Genomic DNA, 21,296 nt, shown 5'->3' with positions numbered 1-21,296 from the left:
TTACAAGATCACTTAAAAACCCATTCCCTGGCCTCAGCAGGCAGAACAAGTTGTCTTCTTGCCTGATGGACGGCAGGGGTGTGAAGCTAAGTGTTAATGTTCACACAAACCAATCTAGGAAAGGGTTTGAGAAGAACTGAGGAGTTTGTGTTGATGTCACTTTCCTTAGCTGTATAACTCAGGAATAAATGTAAACAAAATACGCAATGACTATGGCCACAACCCCAAGCTTGACCTTCTGGGCCCTCTCTGATTTGCACAGTGAGTGGGTAACTTTCCAACCAGCACTCCCCACCTGTCAGGCCCATCTGCTACAAGTTCACGGGCAGCCAGGAAGTCACAAATTATGACCTCCAGGATTGCTAAAAGTGCCAGCAGTCTTGGGGAGTAGGGAGGCTAAAGGGATGAGGAGAGCCATGCCTTGCCTTACCCTGGGACCATATGCAACATGGCTCCTACTATAAAAATCAGATTGGCTTAGACTTGTGGTTAATATCAAAGAAGTTTTGAAAAGCCTCAGTAAATCATGAAATATTGGAAGCATGAAATTAATCAAAGCCAGAAACTTGACGTAAGGGGTCCTCCAAAGACATTTCCCAAAGACAATAGGAAGAGAGTAAATAATAGCCGATCAATAACTAATTTCAACCATGTTGTGCTGATCTGTAAGTAATCTCTTTGTGACCATGCGTGGTGAATTTCAGGAAGAACTTTGAAGCCCCATCTCACGACAGCCTACCAGATGAGGAAAAGACACCTGTCTCTTTCAACCCATTGATAACGGCCGGAAAACTGAGACGTACGTGACGCGTGAGTGGAGCTCTGTAACTTGGGGGCAAGCCAACAGAGGCCCCAGAAATTCCACCCCATTTTGTTCCATCTACTCTGCCCTTTGAATTTTTTTTTTCTCAAGAAAAGAGAAAAGTCTACTTGGGAAAACCAGAGCCGAAGTAGAATGAATTGGGTAGGGGATGCCAAAAGACAGAACTGATTTTGCAAAGCAACAGTGTCTAGCATCTCCATAGAATGCTCGCACATTCAATTCAGTCCAGAGGTAATTCATACTTCACCAAAGAATTTCCAGTATTGTAGTGATGCTAGATAAGAAGAGTCAGACCTGAAGTCACAGCCTATTTTAGCGCCTGGGGAGAAAAAAAGAAAACTTGCATCTATTTATGGAAATTTACCAAAGCGTAGGAAAATGACCCTTTTCTCCATTCCCACCCTAACAAATGCAGTGGGCTCTGTGTCCTCAACACTCAAAAAACATGCTGTCAGCACTTCTACTTGCACAGGCATATCAATACAATGATTTCCTTCAAACAACAACAACAACAAACTAACAGCAGCAGGCATGTATCCTACTAGGCACAAGTATTTTACGGTCTAGACGGTGAACACCTATTTGAATGGGGTACAATGGCGCTTAATTGTTTTATTCTATGCATAGCAAAGCAAGCAATTGAATCTAATATTAGTCATTCATCAGATAAAACATTTTCAGAGAAACAAACTGCTATATTTTCTCCTCAAAGAACAGCAAGCATTTTAAACACATTTTCCAGAGATGTTACGCCGAGGAAAACAGCTTAGAAATGTTACTTTAAACAAATCCGTTCTCTGGCTACCAACAACAAGACAAATTGGAACAAATGCTTGGCTCTGTTCTTTCCAAGGCTCCTTCTGTCCACCTGTCAAAGGCGGTTTTGACCCCACCCCCACCCCCACCCAACCCGAGAGGCAGCTGGGGAGCTGTGAAATGCACCCCACCCTGCAAGGATGCCCACTGTACTGTATGCCAGAATCCTCATTAGGGATTATCCGACTCACTCGGAGCAGGGAGAGAGAAGATGGGCTGCCTGCCAAGTGTACTTTCAACACAGATTCCAAAAGGAGATCCTGCAAAGTGTTGAAAGCCCAGATTTTCAGCAGTTCACTTTCTAGACTCCGTTACATAGCAACCATGCCGGCTCACACAGGGTACCAACCAAGTTAATATTTGGTTTCAACGACGCACTGCATTAACTCTCTAGGAAAACCCAGGTTTTCTTCATCGACTTACCTAGGGTCAGACACCATCACTGGGACAAAACCCCCACAGTGAATGGACGAGCTTGTTGAATTCATTAAAAAAAAAAAATTGGAACAAAAAAAAATCTGAAAATAGAGCTAACAAGTCCTTGGTAGGGAGAGGGAGAGGTGACTCTTCCCTGTAACCATTTGTGCTAATATTATTAAATGTGCCTTAGCGTTCATTTAATATGTGCATAACGCCCTTTAGTAAAATATGACTGCTACAGATGCATTTTGAAAGATACTCATTTCATTCAAAACTTTGATTTGAAATGGGACAACTCAACAGCACAAGATGCTCCTAGGGTTTGGTCCCTCTGAGTCCCACCAACATGGACAAAATTAAAACAGAAGACGAATCTGGAAGAATGGTCAGGTAGCCCCAGGAGCTGATCCTTCGTGAGCCTTCCTGGATGCATATTACAAAGAAGCGTAAGGAAACTTTAGAATTCACCCATTGGTTAAAACCCATTGGTTTAAATTCAAATCCACTCAAGAGGGATGTGTGGCCAACAATTAAGCTGAGTTGAAACCTTTAACGTTTTATTCTCTGATTATAAAATCACTAAATTCCCCCTAGTAAAGGTGTTGGAAACTATGAAGGTTACGCGGAGGAAAAATGGAGACCATCCGTCATCCAGCCATCCACAGATGGCTACTGATGTGGACAGGCTTCCTCCTAGGAGCATGAGGGAGATGCTAGTTTTGTATGTTTTTAGGGACATCAAGGGATCCAAAGGTCATTTTCACAGCCTTGTGCATTTCTGTAGGAAAAGAGAAGGAAACAGCCCACCATTGCTCTACTACAATTTACCCACCTGCGAAGTATCTCAATTTCCACACTGAGTGCGTGGATCACTGCTGTACTGACCTCCTTAGCATGCTCAGTCTGCAACTGGACCCAGGACTCAAATGAAAGCCACTTAACTTTTCCTTGGCCGAGGAAAGGAGGCAGATGCTGGGGAAATAAACCAGCATTCTTTCGCCCTCCTTAACCATGGTTTTTGATCCTTCACAGAATGTCAGTTCTTAGCTATTTCTTTAATGTTGGAAGAGTCTCTGCCCTGAAGGAGTAAAGCATTACCACACAGTCTACCTTCCTTTTTCTTCTTCTCCCAGACGCCAGCGGAGAGCAACTTCCACACATCAAGACAGAGCAGGGGATAAATGGCATGATAAGAAGATATCCACCTTGAAAACAACTGTGCAGCAAATAACAGCTTCACAACACCTTCCCACCATTACGTCATGGCTACTTCTGACCAAACTGCTGCCCCAATTCCTAACACTTCTGACAGACTCCTGAAGTACTAAGTTAACATCTGACTTGGCGTTCCGCACAAAACTAACGTACAGGCTTAACATCTCACACCAGAAAAAAGCACAGCTTCTCCAGGAAGGAGAGGATCTAGTAGAAAATGATGGGGAGAAGGCATTAATATGAACACAGACTCTCTCAACACGTAGGAGAAGCTCTTGAAATAACAACAAAAGCAGAAAAAATCCCTCTGAGCCACTGAGCTGTTGGTACCTCATACTTCATCAAGTGGCCCTCCTATAGTTTTTTTTCTGTCGAATTCTGGATTTCAGCAGTTTAGTTTATAATTTGAATGATATTAATAATCAGCAAAACCATTTCTTAAAGAGCAATCAGGCAAAACAAAACAAAACACACAAAATGCACACACACACAAAAGACTGAAAAGCCAGTCTACCCTTTCACTTTTCAACTGGCAGAAACCAAACAGTACATTTTTGGATGCTTTTTCCCCTTTAACCCTGGCGGGGGGTGAGGGGGGTGGTCAGGGCTTCATCACTGTCAATGTCAACAGGGTCCAGCTGTCTTTTCTTCCCCCTCCTCCTGTAAAGTGCAGAGAGTCCCTTCAAGCAGCCAGCTCCCTGCAACCCACCATCTATAAGCCTTGTTTCGCCAGGAGCCCATCACTCAGCCTTTGAGGTCTAAGATTTCCTCCTGGAAAGTGCTCTTGGTGTTTATATTTGCTGGGAATTTAAACTCACTGCCGAGCAAAGCATCTACTGTTGCATCGATATATTCCGCTGTCTGCGCGATCTCAAATGGGGAGAAAATAAAGTCCAGATGCAACGGAGACAAGGGATTTGGCATCCGTGGAGAAAAGTGCAAACCAGTCCAATCCTCTACCCCAACCAGGGCAGCAGAGCCCGGAGCTCGCTCTCCGGGGTGGGGGGGGTGTGTGTGGGGGGGGTGGAGAGTCTTTCCAAAGGAGGGTGCTGCCAGAAACAGGGGGTGGGGTGGGGGGAGCTGTGGGATTCACCCCTGTCGAGGGTGGGGGCAAAGGCTCGGGCACGAAAAGTTTGCCCACGGAGCTGGGGGCTGTGCGCCAGCTAAAGGGCACTTTGTGCTGCGGGAGGGGCCGCGCCGGCTGCGCCTCGCTCCGGCTAGGTTAGCCGGGGCCCGTGTGACCGCGTGAACCCGTGCACACCGCGCCCGGGTTTTCCTTAATGACAGCAGCCTGCAACTCCCAGCAGGGGAGCAGCGGTGGCCGCCCGGGCTAAGGAGCCACAAGGCAAGGCGATTTCGCCCGGGGCGTGGAGACACCGAGTGGCCGGCCACCTCCGGCCCGGGTGCCGCTCGCTCGCCCCCCCTCCGCCCGGGGCGCCGGGCGGTCCCTACCTTGCGCGCCGTGCTGGTGGGTCTCCATGTTCGCCGCCGCCGAGTCCGCCGCCGCCGCCGCCGCCGCCGCCGCGCCCGGGCCGGGGCCGGGGCCGCCGCCGCCGCTCAGTTCCGCCAGCCTCCGGTTGGTGGCCGTGAGTTCGGCTCGCAGGTTGGTCACCTCCTGGCTGGCCGACTGGACCGCCCCATCGATGCGGAGCGCGAGCTGCTTATTGTCTTCCATCATGCTCAGGATTTTGGCCTGGGGGCGAGAGAGGTGACAAAGAGCTGCATGATGCGCAGGGGGTGGGGGGGGGCGCGGCCGGGCACCCCCGGCTCTACCTGTTGGGTCCCCCGCGGCCCGGCTCCCCCGCGCCCCGACCCCCAGGCACCGGCAGCGCCGGCTCCTCCGGCGTAGGAATGACAGCGGCGCCTCCAGCCGGAGCCGCGGCGGTAGCGAGGCGGCGGGGGGGGGGGGGGAAGGAGAAAGAGGAGGAGAAGGGGGAGGAGGAGCAGCGATCGCCGAGACCCCGGCGCCGAGCGCGGCTCCGGGAAGGACACGGTGCGCCGCCCGGCACACTTTCGCTGGAGCCTACCATTCGCCGCGCGCTCGGGAGGGGGCCCGGGCCGGGGACCAGGGCGCACCCTCGGCCTCCCGCGCCCCCCCACTTCGGGGACACACCCCCGGGGGGGCGGGGGCGGCGGGCGGCGGCCGCCAGCGGGCCGAGGTGGCGCCCCTAGCGAGGGGTAGGGGGCGCCTGCTCCAAGGCCGGCGCTGGGTCCCCTCCCGGGAGCGGTGGGGCAGCCCCCGCCCTGGCTAACAAGCGCCCCGCGCCGGGCAGGGGCTGGGGAGGGGGTGGGTGCTCGGGAGAGAGGGGTGCTCGGGAAAGAGGCCCGGGAGGGGAGCGGGGACTGAGCTCCGCGGGAGGAGGGGGGCGCGCCTTGCGCGATCCCGGGAGTGGAGCTTTGCTTTCCTTAGAATGCGGGTATGAAATGTGCAGCGGGGAGCTGAGCTGGTGCCCCGAGTGCCGCTCACTCTGCACCCCACTCCGTCCTTACCACCCCCACCGCCTCTGCACCAACCTACGCTGTGCGCCGTCCCGGAAGGAGCCCCCTGTCCTGACCCAGGGTGGGCGGCTGGAGCTCTGGCCTCCTCGCAGACCCCCACCCCCACCCCCATCCCCGCGTGTGCACCGAGGTGGACGGCTGGCTGAGCCAGGCCCTAAGCTTCGTAGCTGGGCTAAATATTGGGGGTCGGGAGGGAAGAGGCCAGGAGAGAAGACTGGAAGGCATCAAGGGGGCTTCCCCCTTTCTTCTCCTACTAGAGCAGTATGAGTGTTGAGGCCCCCCGTTTCACTTTACCTATTGCGCCTTATAGGAGATCTGAGGTAACATTAAAGTTGATAAACCTATCTAGCTCCTCTTTCTCCCAGAGCACAGGCCTAGCATTTTTCACTGGGGCCCTGGATTCCAGCCACCAGACCTTGTTACCATAGCAAGCTTCATTCCATGCAAATAGGACAATTTAAAACAGCCAATGTAACCCTGAGGACAATAGTGCAAGGCCATCCCAGCTCAGTCAGCCTCAGGAGAGTGGCTCAGGGCCTCCCGCCGAAGCTGATGGTGTGTTCTTGCACAGACTGAAGTTGCCCACCCTTGAGATTTATCAGCATTTATTAAGTAGGAAGCCTACTATATGCAAAGTGCTGGGCTGCATGATCCTCTCTTTGGAGTAAGGATTTATGAATTCTACTTTAGCGATGAGGAAACTGAGGCTCCGGGTGGGGGTTAAGTGATTTACCCAAAGGGTCCACAGAAATCAGGCGAAACCAAGGTGGGAAGTAAGAGTCATCTGCTTTCCAATTAGTCCCACTGTGCTTTGGATGCTAAGTTTTTATATGGAACCGTAAAAACTCACTCTTGCTCCATCCCCCTGGGGCCACTAACAAGCCTTTGTAAGAGGGTGAGAGGCTATTGGCGGAACGAGTGGCAGCAGACATAATTTTTCACTGTCTACTCTCCTGAGCTAACTGGTCAGCTGGGGATTGAACCCCTGACCTTCGTCTCATTAGCCAGAATTCTGACCCACTGGACCAACCAAGGAACCTAGGCTGCTTGGTGTGTTTGTAAATCAGGATTTAGTTCTTTGAAGTCTGTCGGTTAAGTTATGGAGGGGGGCTGTCCTAGTTCAGCCACTGTGTTCAAAAACTTAAACACAGACTTACCGTATGTCTGAGCAGTTAGGCACCTGGGTATAAAGCCAAAGAATTGAAAACAGAAGCCTTAAACAAAGGTGGCACACAAAGGTTCACAGAAGCACTATTCTCAAGAGCCAGAAGGTGGAAACAACCCAGCAATCCAACAACAGATGAATGGATAAAGCAAATGGTGGTACGTCCATATAATGAAATCTTATTCAGCCAGGAAAAGGAATGGGATGCAGACACCTGCTGCAACATGGATAAATCTCAAAAATGTTATGCCAAGTGAAAGAAGCCAGACCCAGAAGGTAACATGATTTCTTTTATATGAAATACCCAGAATAGGTAAATCTATTCAGACATGTTTGCGAGGGGCTGGGGGAAGGCGACGATGGGGGATGACTGCTTTATGGGTGCTGGGTTTTGTTTTGGGGTGATGAAATATTTTGGAACTAGACAGAGGTGGTGGTGTATGATGAAGGTACTAAATGCCATTGAATCGTTCACTTTAAAATGGTTCATTTTGTGTTATGTGAATTTCACCCCAATAAAAGATAGGTCGGCACATATGCAAATATCAGTAAAGGTGGGGAGGGGTGTCCTGGAAACAAACTTTCTGAGGAAGCGATCAGGAGCAGGGCATCTGGAGAGCCATGTGCTCGTGTGCACACACGTGCGTGTTACAGCACTCATCAGAAGGCACAGTAATTTATCTGTTTACCTGTCTCTCTCCCACATCACCTATAGCTTCTGCGTGGGAGAGGGAGGGTGGTCAGTTCTTAGTGTGATTTGTCTTTGTATCCCTGCTGCCGTTGCCCTCTGCAAACGAGTATGTGTGAGCGTGTTCGTACAGTAAACAAACTGACCAAGTGTTACTCATTTTCCTCTTCAGTGAGATTATTCCCACACACCAGAATCTTAAAATCAAGTCAAAAGAAAACAAAACACAAAACCCTAACAAGGAGAAAAGCAAGAAAGCACCCATTCCTTGAGCTCTTTCTCCCTCTTTCTCTCTGCCTCCTCTCTTCCCCACTTGACGTACAGCCATTGAAATGTCAAGAAACTCATGTTAGAAACCCCGGGGGTTCCTCCTAGGATTTAAAAAAAAAATTTAATGCTTTATTTATTTCTGAGAGAGCGAGCAAGCATGAGCAGGGGAGGGTCAGAGAGAGAGGGAGACACAGAATCTGAAACAGGCTCCAGGCTCTGAGCTAGCTGTCAGCACAGAGCCCGATGAGGGGTTGAACCCATGAACTGCAAGAATCATGACCTGAGCTGAAGTCAGATGCCCCCCAACCGACTGAACCACCTAGGCGCCCCAGGATTTTATTTTTGAGAAATTTTTTCTTAACACGAAAAAGGGAGTTTTTCCCAGCTGTGTCTCCTTATGTTCACCCACATACAAAAGGACCAGATCTCAGAGGGAAAGTCTGGGATCAATTACCATCTAGAATCTACTCGATTTAAACCAGGAAGATTGCTATTCTACCTCTCTTCCCCACAACGTCCGCCACTGTTCTTCCCTAGGTGACCTCAGGTAACAAAATAGTCACAGAATCCTCCACATCCCTGCCCACTGGTCTACCTGCAGGCTGATGCCCATTTACAGCTCACTTCTCAGGAGAAGGGGGAGGGGCTCCAGAGCTGTCTGTCAATCTCAGTCTTCTCCCTTTGGACCACAGCTAGGAGAATGTGACAGCACATATTCCTAAGGTAGCCCCGGAAACAGGCTTGCTTCATAAAGGTCTGCTGCCATTTCCCCAGTGTTACCAGTTGCCATCTCTCTTCAGCCAGACCCCGTCCGACGCGGGCAGTGCACCGGCCCTTATACCTCTGCCAGTATTTGCTGAGTGCCTCATCTTCCTGAGCAGAAGGAACAACCGTGCCACGTGTATTTCGTGCCCTCTGAAGCTCACCCGGGCATTTTGGAAAGTCTGCAAAACCATCCTCGCTCAGAGAAGGAAAATTCCTAATAAGAACCAAGGCAGAGAGCCTAGCCCAGGGCTGTCAGTCATGTCCTATGCTCCTCCCTTTTCCCATAAATAGAGTGACCTTATAATTTAATGTCCAAACTGGGACACTTTTTTTTTTTTATTTTTTTTATTTTTATTTATTTCTAGGAGAGAGAGAGACAGCGCGAGCAGGGGAGGGCCAGAGAGAGAGGGAGTCACAGACTGAAACAGGCTCCAGGCTCTGAGCCGGCAGCCAGCACAGAGCCCGACGCGGGGCCCGAACCCACGAACCGCGAGATCATGACCTAAGCGAAAGTCGGACGCTTAACCGACTAAGCCACCCAGGCGCCCCCAAACTGGGACACTTTTGAGAGCAAAAGAGGGTGTTGTGAATAATGAAGTCGGGACAAGTGGCGGGAATTGGAACTGTCCCAGGAAACCCAGTATATGGGGTTGCCCCAACCTACAATCGAATGAGCTATCTGGTCTGACTTTGGGACCATTTCATCCAGTGCTATCATCATGTACTGATGGAGAAACAGAGACCCAGAGACCCAAAGGGACCCTGAAGCCACATTGGTAAAGGAGTTGGGAGGGATGAAAAACAAGTCTTTATTTTTTTTTTTTAGATGTTTATATATTTTTTGAGAGAGAGGAGAAAGAGAGAGAGCAGGGGAGAGGGAGAGAGAGAGAATCCCAAGCAGGCTCCTTGCTCAGCACAAAACCCGATGCAGGGCTGGATCCCATGACCATGGGATTATGAGCTAAGCTGATATTGAGAGCTGGATGCTTAGCCGACTGAGCCACCCAGGTGTTCCCAAAAGCAGAGTCTTTAGAAAATGACGAAGCACTTACTAATGTGTATCCAGCACAATGTGTTGTCACGTTCATGCCAGATCGTGGGTGGCACTTCCTAAACTCTAAATTTGAGAGAGCGAGCTCATGGTCTTGCACAGTCTGGCCTCTGACTCCATCTCATATCACTCTCCCCTTTGCTCACTACCCTCCTGTCACTCAATTCCTCTGTTAAAATGTAGATCCTTAGCCCTCCTGCTGACCAACCAGAATCTCCGAGGAGGTGCCAGATCTCTGCACTGGCAACAAGCTTCCCAGGAGGGGCTGGTGCCCCACAGAGTCTGAGACTCACTGCCCGAGGCACCCAGGGCGGGAGCTCGGAAAACACTGTGCACACTTGTGAAGCACATACATGCGAGAAACCTTCCGAACCTCCGGAACGGCTGCAAGGGCCCCCTGCTCCCTCTCTTCTGGATGCTGTCTGTCCTGTCCTGCCCTTCCCCGTCCATCTCGAGGGTTCCTAAGGAATCACACCCCCTCCCTGCAGATGGATGCTCTGGTCATTCTAATTGTCACATGCAAATCCCGGCCAATCTATGAGTTACAGCTTTTATACATTTACACAGTTCACTTAGGCTGGGAGGGTTTTCAACCTGTGCTCTGGGGAAAGGGCAAAACATCTCTCAAGGGCACCAGATCTCAGGCCTCTGGGTTAGCAGACTGGGAGTGGGGCAGAGCCGTGGACATAGAGAGGAGTGTGCAGGCAGTGGACCCCGACAGCTAAGCTCTGATCCCTTCCCGGCAATGCTCCCCTGCCGCCATTAGTCACCCTCAGAACCACAGCCGTGAAACAAAGGGATGGAGAAAAAAAGACACCAGGAGGGTTAAACAGAGCAGAGGACCATGGGGCTTAGGGGAACAGCCTGGAGCTGTGAGATGAGGATGTAAGCACATCCATCTGTACACCACACACGCACACGCACACACACAGCAGTATGGACACAGAGCACAGTTATTAGCGTGAAGAGTGACATTCTTGGGACGCCCGGGTGGCTCAGTTGGTTAAGCATCCTACTCTCGGTCTCCACTCAGGTCATGATCTCGCGGCTCCTGAGTTTGAGCCCCGCATCAGGCTGACCGCTGGCAGTGCGGAGGTTGCTTGAGATCCTTCCTCTCCCTCTCTCTCTGCCCCTCCCCTGCTTCTGTTCACTTTCTCTCTCTCTCTCTCTCTCTCAAAATAAATAAATAAACTTAAAAAAAAAAAAAGAATGACATTCTCCTCTTGACTTCCCTGGCAATCTCTCATCTAAGGGTCGGGAAGCTGGTCAGGAGCATCCCTTCTGTGTCTATTTAATTAACTCAGTCATTTCTCATTCTTCCCTTGCAAACAAGAATCACTTATGATTCAGACGCCCCTATGTATGGAACAGATAAATATTAAATATACATACTAACCATAGACTCAAACACATAAGCATATATACTGAAAGCCTCTACCTCTTCATAGAAGTGTAATTCTTTCCCTTCTTGAATGTTCACTGTATTTTTGATGTTTCTTATTTGGTGTGGTGTGGGGCTTACACAGGGATGTGCCTGATGGCCTGGGCTCTGTCACTACTTGTGTGATGGTGACAAATACCAAGAGCCAAGCAAAATACAAAACCCTGAGACAAATATGTCCACTGGTAAAACACCATCCCTACACCCCAAAGAACCGGTCCAACCCCCAGGTATCTTATCAGATCTCCTGCATTCTTGGGTCTTGGCTATTTCCATGCATTGGGCACTATTTTATTTTTTGGTACCAAGAGCAATGTCTGAGAGATTCCTACAACAGGGCTAAAGAGAACATGGTCAAGTCTTCCAGCCATTGGGTCTTTAGCTCCAATGCCTCATCTCACTGAAGCCTGTCTCCATAGCCTAGTGCAGGACGATGCTAACTGACATCATGCATGATCTCACTCTTCTCCAAGGGCAAGAGTAGAGTCAATGGGTGGGCTCTGGAGTTAGTCAGACAAGGGTTCAAGTCCCAGCCCTTCCACTTACTCACCCTGTGACACTCATAGAGTTTCTTAACTTCCCTGAGTCTCAACTTCCTCATTAGTAGAATGGGATAATGTGACTACCTACTTGGCAGATTTGTGGAGAAATTAAATGAGACAATGTGTGTGGAGCATTTGGCAGAGTGCCCGGTGGCACTCAGTGGATGTTATCAGTGATGAGACACACATGAGGAGGTCCTGGAGGGGAGGATGGGACAGCGAGGGCTGTACGGGCAGTCCCCGTCACCACCATGGCCGGCTCCTGTGCTCATCCATTCATCTCCACCAGCTTACGCTGAATCTTCCCCACACTGAGGATGGGTGTTAGGATCCCCTTTCAGCAGATCAGGAGAAACCCCCAGCTTGGGTGGGCTCACACGCCCCCGGCTAGAAGGTGCAGAATGAGATTCAGGCCCAGGTAGGTCTGATTCTAATGCCTCTGCCTTTTCTTCCTTTCCCCCTTCCCCTCGGATGGACACGGTCTCCTCCCTGTGCGCTCTGATGCACTAAGGGACCTTTGGCGTGCCTTCCAGCCCCACGCCCTTTGTTCTCTGCCAAAGGCACTGATGTGATGGAGAAACAGAAGGAGCCACTCCTCAGTGGCCGGTGCATTAGTTCTTCTAGGCCCTTGGGGACCCATTTGGTAAATTAGTTCTTTTGGTTCATGAAATGGTACCCCAGTGGCTTGAAACGCTTTTCAGCCCTACCTTAAATGGGTAATTTATTCTTTTCTCCCTGATAGTACTATTTATGTGATCTCCATCCCGTACAAGTTGCTTTCTATGCTTTCTAGGGGTGGGTGAGGAGACAGGTATTTTTGTTTTGTTTTTGTGTCTGTTTTTGTTTTTTTAGCAGAAGTGCATTAGATTCAGTAAGGAGCACGGTGGGAATTTCCAAGAATGGAATTTTCAGGACCCCTTATCCTTTTCTCCCTGTATTTTGCTCTGTCATTTAACTAAATCATAACTCAGGCAGGAGAGGTTTTTCTCACGTCTTCTCGCACCCCCCACCCCCTGCTCAGGCTCTCAAGAGCTTCTGTTTCCTTCTCTGTTCATTTCTTTCAACTCATAGGATGCCTTACACACTGAGCCCCCTTCCGAATTAGGATCAGTGCAATAAAGACCAGAGTGGCCCCCACTCCAGGCCACAGAGGAGACCCCATAGTAGGCACCAAACAGATTGGGGAATTAGGACCCCGAGGCCCCTTGATGACTCATTACAAAGGCATTTCAGATATGGCAATGGTGATGTGTCCTTCCTCAGAAATTGGAAGCAGCGGTAGTAAGAAAGGACCTTGGAATCTGGCCCCTGGAGTCAGTGCTAAACATTTCCAGCCCTAATGTGCTCTGTGAAAAGTATTTATCAACCAAACAGTATACATCATTCAATCCAGTGTGCCAGGAAGGACTGTATCAGCGACTGTCCACCCTAACAGTCGGGATTAGCTGACCAACTGTGGACATAACCAGAAGAGAGCTATTTTACCCAACGTTCCGCTCATCGGGATAATGCATCTCTGAGTAAATTGTGAAGTCGCCATTTTTATCTTAATTGACTGCCCCTTTATTTGTTGACCTGCCTTCTTTTATGCTGGAGGGAAGTAAAATAATTTTATAATCCAACATTTGGGACCACAAGGCCTTGCTATGTGTTTGCTCAGAGCAGTGTCAGTTATTGTACTTTTTGGTCAGCGTCCCCAGCCATCTTGGTAGTAAAATGGTTCCTCGATGCCTCTGTCCATGAACAGCTAGCTGTAGACATGCGTTCCTTTTGATAAATAAGAAACTAGAAGGTTTGGTTTTAAAAGAGGTTGGTGGAGACATGGAAACAAAGCTGAGGGGAGTGGCTCTCTCTTTTTCCTCACCGGATGCATTCTGCACCCACGTCTCTGGCCTTGGACCTCTCCCCCCAGCACGCTGGTTGCACACCTAGCCCCTCAAGCCCCTGGGACTGTGAGGGCAGGAATGTAAGTGTCCAGGCTCTGAAATACTTGTCCTGTATTGAAGAGGTGAAACAGTCTGGAAAAAAAGAAACGGAGCTGGGTGCTCTCCCATCCATCAGGGCTTGTAAGGAGTCCCTAGGGCTGGACGGGGTGGGGGTGGGGGGTCATGCAGGTGGCTGCTGAGCCCTGGGAGCCTTACAGCTTTGGGCAACCGTGTGGAGCCTGAATCCTCCAGACAACTCTGGGGAGAAATGAAAGACAGATCTAGGTTCTCATCCTGTCATTCATTAGGAGGCATCAAACCAGAGTGTGAACTTGGATGTCTTTTAAAGGATGAACCAGTCCAGAGCCCTGGCTAGCACACAGAGCACCTTTGTGCAAGTCAGGACAGATGTGCCTCTTCCCCCGGGGTGTGTGCAGCCCTGCTTGAGGGCACAAACTCAGAACGGAGCCTCAGCACGCCCGTGGGTGAGTTCCCTGTGTACACCCAGCAGGGAATGATCACCTGTATCACTTATCACCTGGATTTCCCCTTAACTCAGAGGGTTTCCATGGTTCCAGGTTTTAAACACTCTTTTATTGTAACTGTGTGAGTTCAAAGTAACACATACATTTACAAATCTGTGTACCCCTTTATGGGAAGAACACCAAAGGAAGTTATTATACCTCTTCCATTACATTTCAGTGATGGTGTAAACCTCTTTCCTTCTTTCTTTTGTTATGTTTGGTTTTCTGGGAGGAGGCTAAAGGAACTGGCAGATTCAGAATCCAGTTTTGACTGAAAGTGTGAATGAAGGGGTATTTGATAATACAATAATAATAATGATTCCAGTGGGTTCTTGTCATCAAATGCGGTGCTAAGTACTTGACTTACATCCCTGACAACAGCCCTATAGGAAGAAGCTACTATTACTATGCTCATTTTACAGATAAGAAAAGTGAGGTGTGGGGAGGCTAAGTCAACCAAGGTCATATAGTCAACAAGAGGCAGGGCTGGGTCAATAGGATGCCAGAGGCTTCCACTTCACTAGCATCTTGTATCACCTCCTTACTCCTCTAAACTCACCATTGGTACTGGTGAAGCGAAAAGTGTAGTAAAGACGGGCCTCATAGACACATCTGAACTGCCCCAGGAATTCTTTGCATTGCTACTGAGAAGACGCTTGAACACCCCATCCCTGTTTGGTCTTCTGACACACACGGCTTCAGTAGGTCTGATTTCCCAGGTGTAGACCTCTGAGCTTTTAGTCAGCAGCCAATAGGTAAAGAACATCATCTGGCTTGTGAACTTTAGAATTTTAGACCTAGAAGGGACCTCAGTGTTCAGAGGTCACACCTGCTGTCTTTACAAATGACATAACTAAGACCCCGGGAGAGACACTGACTGGGCCAGATAACCCAGACGTGCAGGGCAATACTTAGGCTCATTATTATTTGTTTATATCTTTATAAGTGAGGACATGGCCACGGGAGATGTTCGGTAAACATCTGCAGAACTGAATTTGACTGTGGCATTTGATTTCTCCATCTGAGGGACGCATCAAAAAAACACAAAAAACAAAACAAAACAAAAAACCCAGTTCTATTTCTGATCCTTCTGTTGTGAAAAGCTTCCAAACTCAATATAAGGTGAGCACCTCTGCTATGAAGGATCTCTTTGATCTCACACTTCTTTTTCTTGAAAAGGATAGCAAACTTGGCAAACGATTCTTCCCGAAATTAATAATCAAACCTTAGAAATCTTCTTTGGTTATTCCAACAACTTAAGACAAAAAGAAACAAAACATTCCCTATGGTGTCTCCCCCCCCTTCCGACACCCCCGCTAGGGAACAGCTGTGTCTGTTTAAAATTGATTTTGATCCCTCAGAAAGGGTCTGGTTTCTCCGCACATGGTGCCTCTGGCCCGAGATGGCATGTACTGTTCCGAGAAGGTACTGGGGTTCCGCTGACTGTGCTGTAATTCTAACAGACAATCAGGAGAGGCTGGTCTGCCCTTGGAGCCCTGGGGGGCAGGACACCTTCGCTGACATCGGTGTGATGGCCAGGATGTCCCCCTGCCCCAGGAGTCATTTAGCCCCCTCTCCTCATTCCTCTTGCACATCTGTAGCATATTGACTCATGGCCACTAATTCCTCACTCCCCTCCGAAGACAGCAATGCCCACCCTGCCCCTGCCTGTGACTTTTCAGCACCTCTCACGAAGGCAGGTGGATCACCTTCCTCTGACCCACTCAGCCGTGTGACTTGCTTTGGCCACTGGAGTGTTCCTTGACTTGCAGCAAGCAGGGACCTTTAGTGCTTCCACACAGTTCTGCTTGGCCTCTTAACACTTCTGCAATCCTCCATGAGAAGCACATGGCCCAGGCAACGGCCTCACCATTTTCGGCCCCAGAATGAAGACACAGGGAGCCAGCCTGAGCCGGAACTTTAGCCTGGAGAAAAAAAGCTGGCCAGAGCCTAGCCACACCCTCAGCAATGTGTCGATTCATAAATGGGAAAAATGAATGTTGCTGTTAAGTGCAGGGATTCTGAGGCTGTTTGTTACACACCCAAAATGGCCAGATACATTATTAACTAGCACCTTGACTTAAGGCTGTCCATCCACCTGCAGTGCAAGTGAATCAAAGTGTGCTAGCTTAGATACCAGTGGGGGTTTACTGGCCCACAAAGCAGGGGCTCTAGAGGTAGGTCAGCAGGTATCCCGAGAGCTCAAGCCAGAAGATCTCTCTCACTTGCTCTTCCCTGGCCTCCTTTCTCATTCTCTTCTATGCACCTGACCTCTATCCCTGTAGAGGAGGCTGGGAGAACATGGCCATAGGCAGCTCTAGGCTTACATCATGCAACCTTAGCTACCTCCAAGGAAGAGGCCTCTCTCTCCTATTGTTCCCAGGCAAGAGCTGGCCTACCCCTGGGCCACAGCATGGTGCTCCCTTGACTGAATAGGCTTGGTGTGTGTGCCCAACCCAGAAGCCCCATGGAATCAGGCTAGTGACCCTGGCCAGAGGAGCAAGGATCAGGAAGGAGCACATGCCCATGGCAGGGGGGAGTGATTTAGCAGCAAGAGACAGGCAGTGGCAGACCCAGGCAATGGATGATGTCCATGCCCATGACAGCACTGTCCCAACAAGAAGCTGATGAGCCTGGGCCTGTGGTCCGGGCAGCATAAAGGCCCCAGCCACTCACTCAGACTTTTCGTCATTCACACGGGGCCGGGATTCTCATCTTATCTTCCTGGATGATTGATCAGCTCTAGGCACAACCTTCAAGCTGCAGTTTGCTTGATTGTAAAGTGGGCATGACATGCATAACTCACTATGGTAGGGCAATGAGGACTAAACAAGATACTCTGCAAATTCCTTAGTCCATGTGGGGGATATGGTAGTGTTCTCCCCAGCTCTCCTCTTCAGGGCCCACACACTCACCTGCCAAAGGCTAGGAATGGCTCTGACGGCTCACAGCTGCACCTGCTACAGTGGTTGTCATCCGTGGCAGGGATCTGTCTCACCCGAGGCAGCACCCCTACCCACGGACCAGCCCTTGACCACCAGCTTGAACAAAAAAGCCCAGGCCCTCTTTCCACCACACTGAAGGGCCATCCCAACCCCAGAGCTCCCTCTGCGCATCAGGGGTAAACCACATTGTCTGCCAGCTTTTCTTTCTGCCCGAATCTGACTTCCTTACTCCCTCACATGAGGAGTATCTCCCTAGAGCACTCCCCAGTAAACTCTCTGCATGCAGAGAACCTAATCTAAGGCGTCCCAGGGGCTGACACACAGGGAGTGCTCTTGTGTGCTAGTTATAATCACTGTTAACACATGCTTATTTATTCATTCATTTGGCCACCACCCATCTGCCAAGGGCACACTCGGAAAAGACAGGAAGAGGAGGATAATGGGCCAGCTAAGAGCAGAGACTTGCCGCTGGACCCAGACTGCCTGGGGGGCAATCCTCGGTCTACCTCCAACAGGTCAGTGACTTTGGGTAAGACATTTGGCTTCTCTGTGCCTCTGTTTTCTCCTCTGTAAAACAGCAGTACTAATAGTTTCTATCTCATAGGGTTGTTATGAAGACTGAATAAGTGGATGGGCATAAGGGTTTCAAACGGCACGGGCCATGGAGCAAGTGACTCGTAGCATTTGCTCCTCTGCTTTCACTGGGTGGCACATGGGGTGCCTGAGATGCAAGGGTGGAGAAGACTTCGACTCTGCCCTTACAGTGCTCACAGTCTAGTGGCCGAGACAGGGATGGGCTTATTTGAGAAACGGTAAAGGACTTATAAGGGCTCAGGCTCTTTATTCTGAGTGAGACAGAGCCACTGCATAGTTTGAGCAGAGATGGAATATGAGGTGATTGATGCTTTGGAATGCGCATCTGGCTGCTGTGTGGGAAAGACTCAAGGGGACAGGAGCAGAGGCAGGAAACCATTCAGGCAGCTGTTGCTATGTCTGGAGAGTTATGATGGTGCCCTGAACTATGTTAGTGACGTGGAGGAGGTGGGTGAGCATGGAGAAAAAGCTTGAGTTCTAAAGAGGTGCTGAAGGTAGAGACACACGATTTGCTGACCGTTGAATGTGGCACGTGTGTCAGAGTGAGCAGTCGAGGGAGACTTGAATGCTTTGGGTTTGAGCAATTAGAGGAATGAAAACATCCACTTAGGACTGGGGAAGGCTGGGTGAGGAGCAGGCTTGGGGATATGGTGTATACTAATTTTGCGATGCGTATTAGACATCCACGTGGAGATATCAAGTGGGCAGTGGGATACGTGAGCTTGGAGTTCAGGCAGTGGCTCTGAGCTGGAAATATGCATTTGGAAGTTGTCAGCACTTAGGTGTGATTTAAAGATAAGAGACTGAGGGCCTGGCAGTGTGATCCCTGGCGGCCCTGACACAGGGTTTCGTAGTGTGGGGTTGGGGGATAAGGTGGGCTGACTTGCGGAAAGCACCTAGGTTAAGCCCTGGTGCATAGTGGATGCTCATGAAACGTTCATCTCCTTTCTCCGCATCACCAACTGCACAACTTGTTCCATGCACAGCTATTGCTCACTTGTCCTTCACCCCTAACATCTGTTAATATCAGTCACACAATTCTTCATTGTACATGGCTACACTGTTAATATACTTTAAAGATAATTCACCAGGAATGGTGAACACCGAGCTGACTGCAACGCCGTACAATTACCCTGGACATCCCAGAGATGACTAGAAAATTTGCACGTCTCCTAACAGTAAACCCCGAAAAGGATGTTGGATTCCTGGAGCTATGAATCACAGTTGGTACAAATTGTCCCTTACTTGGAAATGAAATGAGCAGATCTTTCCCCCCACACAGCTAAAGGACTGTATGATGTCCTAGAAAATAATAAAGTGAATGGACCCAGTATGAGAGATAGCAGGCGGCCTTGCACTGGGCTCCCTGCTGCTTATTAATAATACCAGCACATTACATTAAATCAGAGGCGAGGCTTGTCACATGAGTGCTAAGAATCCATGCCTGGATATCATGTGCAACTGTTGGATTCTGCTCTTTATTTAGTAATACACCGGCCACTCAGTCTGTGTCTGTTAATTTCAAATCTGATGATTAAGGCATGCTTTAAAAAAAAAAAAAAAAGTTCCTGGGGGACCTGGGTGGCTCAGTCAGTTAAGTATCTGACTTCGGCTCAGGTTATGATCTCACCCACGGCTCGTGGGTTCAGGCCTCTTGTTGGGCTCGTTGGAGCCTGGAGCGGCTTCAGATTCTGTGTCTTCCTCTCTCTCTGCCCCTCCCCCACTAGCACTCTATCTCTCTCTCAAAAATGAATAAATGTTAAAAAAAAAAAAGTTTTAAAAAAAGTTCCTGCAGTGGTCAAATAGTATGCTTCTTCCAGCCTTTCTGAGTATATTCATGAGATGTGAAAACTATACATTTTGAACATTAATATGTGTCAGATACTGTGCTTTACATTTCTCCCCTCATGGTATTATCTTGAAATTTAAACATTATAACAACTCCAGAATGTAGATATTAGTAACGCCGTTATAAGCTGGGGTTCCAAGAAATAAATTCCGAAGGTCACATCCTTGGCACGCGAAGAGCTGGGCTTTGAACTCAAACCCAACTGGAGAGAAAAGCCAGAGCCTAAACATCTACTCTGTGCTGCCTTCTAAGAAAAGATTTGTGTCTTAAGCAGAACATTTAGGAAGTTTCGCTAAACCTCTGACTTACGTTTTTATTAGTTGGGCATGGGGGATTAAAGAAAGGAAAAGACAAAATGTCCTGGTCCCTGCCTTGAATAAGAATATATTATACTCTCCTATAAAGTGGGAATGATAATACTCACCTCCAAGGGTCATTGTAAAGTTCAAGTAAATTAATAGATATGAAACCATTCTCTTTTCTAGATAGAATAAAGGGTATAATAGAAAGCCGATTTAAAAAATAAATTAATAAAGCTCATTAATATCAACATTTTTTACAGTGCTGAGCCAAATTCTAATACATGGCCAAATTTACTACTCCATCCTAAATTTTAACTTGTGTCTGAATGGATCATTTTTTCTCCCAAAGAAACATGCAATTTTTTGTTGCAGTTGACATAAATCTACTTTGCTTCTGTGACTTGATTCATTTAAATTCTTTTCTTTTCAATTAAATAATCACCCAGAATTTAAAAAGACGTATTTCCATTAGTAGACTCCCAAATAGATGACCTTTGAGACCACAAAAGGTGTATGCAAATCTTCCTGATTGCTTTTTATCTTCTTGTGTATCACTTTCCCTAAAAATTCTGTCAGTCAGTGTATTTAAATTCTTTCCCCATCTCCTCATTGCACTGCTATTTACAATAATGAGTCACAGCTGAAAGGGACTGAAATATCATGGGCTTCTCTGAACATATGCCAACAAGCAGGGTGCTCCGCGGCGGGAAAAGGCTAATGCATGATAAGGGCAAGGCTTTCCTCTACCTGCGTGAGGCATAATGTGAAATTTCCATTAGTTACTTTCCAGGCTTTGTCTGGTTTGTTTGTTTTTCTGATGCAAGCTGATATTCTTTGAATAATAGCAAACACATACTAAGTAGTTGTTATGCATCTGAGCCACAGGTGCTTATTGAATCTCCCAGGTCAGGGACAGGTAGTCCTCTTATCTCCACTTTACAGGTGAGAAAATTGAGGTTGTGGAAGTAACCTGTAAGGTTACCTGTAAGCTGTAGCGGGTTGCAGAGGTGGGGTTTGAACCCGAAGCTGGGGCTTTTGGGCTCCAGCTCTGACAGCTGGGGCACTTAGGGCAAATCACTTTGCTTTTTAAACTTTCCTTTTCTCATCTATAAGATGGGCATAATAATAATCTTGGTCTGGTCCCTCCCAAGACTGCGATGGCACTGACAAGATCACTGGGTGTGAGCGCGCTTTGTAAATTTTTAAGAGCCCAGCAGTCACCATCATCATTGGGAAGTGCATGCATTGGGCAGAGTCAGTCAATCAATGGAACCAAAGGTCATTCAATAAGTGGGTTCACATCTAAGACTAAAACCAACTTTGTTCAAAGAACCAATTGTCTGTGCTGGGCATGTGCTGACCACTAACGCTGAGGGTTTGGCCCCACAGCGGGCTCTTATTTCCCCCGCGATCTGATCTTGTTCCGTAAGTGCGACAGTACCCTTGGAAATCAGCCCTTAGC

General features: G+C 48.7%; 1 protein-coding gene across 1 annotated transcript in view; it reads right to left on the bottom strand.

The window, feature by feature from the left end:
• The window catches only part of KAZN (kazrin, periplakin interacting protein), a 1,074,891-nt gene that overhangs the window by 446,548 nt on the left and 607,047 nt on the right, over window positions 1-21,296 (bottom strand). The window contains exon 3 of the mRNA XM_039228973.1: window positions 4,727-4,967. Coding sequence (XP_039084904.1) covers window positions 4,727-4,967 — 241 coding nt within the window. The remainder of the gene's footprint in view (window positions 1-4,726; window positions 4,968-21,296) is intronic.

The sequence above is a fragment of the Hyaena hyaena genome, unplaced genomic scaffold (assembly GCF_003009895.1).
Source record: "Hyaena hyaena isolate Hyena2069 unplaced genomic scaffold, ASM300989v1 scaffold_35, whole genome shotgun sequence".
In the NCBI taxonomy this organism is placed as follows: Eukaryota; Metazoa; Chordata; class Mammalia; order Carnivora; family Hyaenidae; genus Hyaena; species Hyaena hyaena.
The sequence above is the reverse complement of the archived record's forward strand: the minus strand, read 5'-3'. Positions and strand labels throughout refer to the sequence as shown.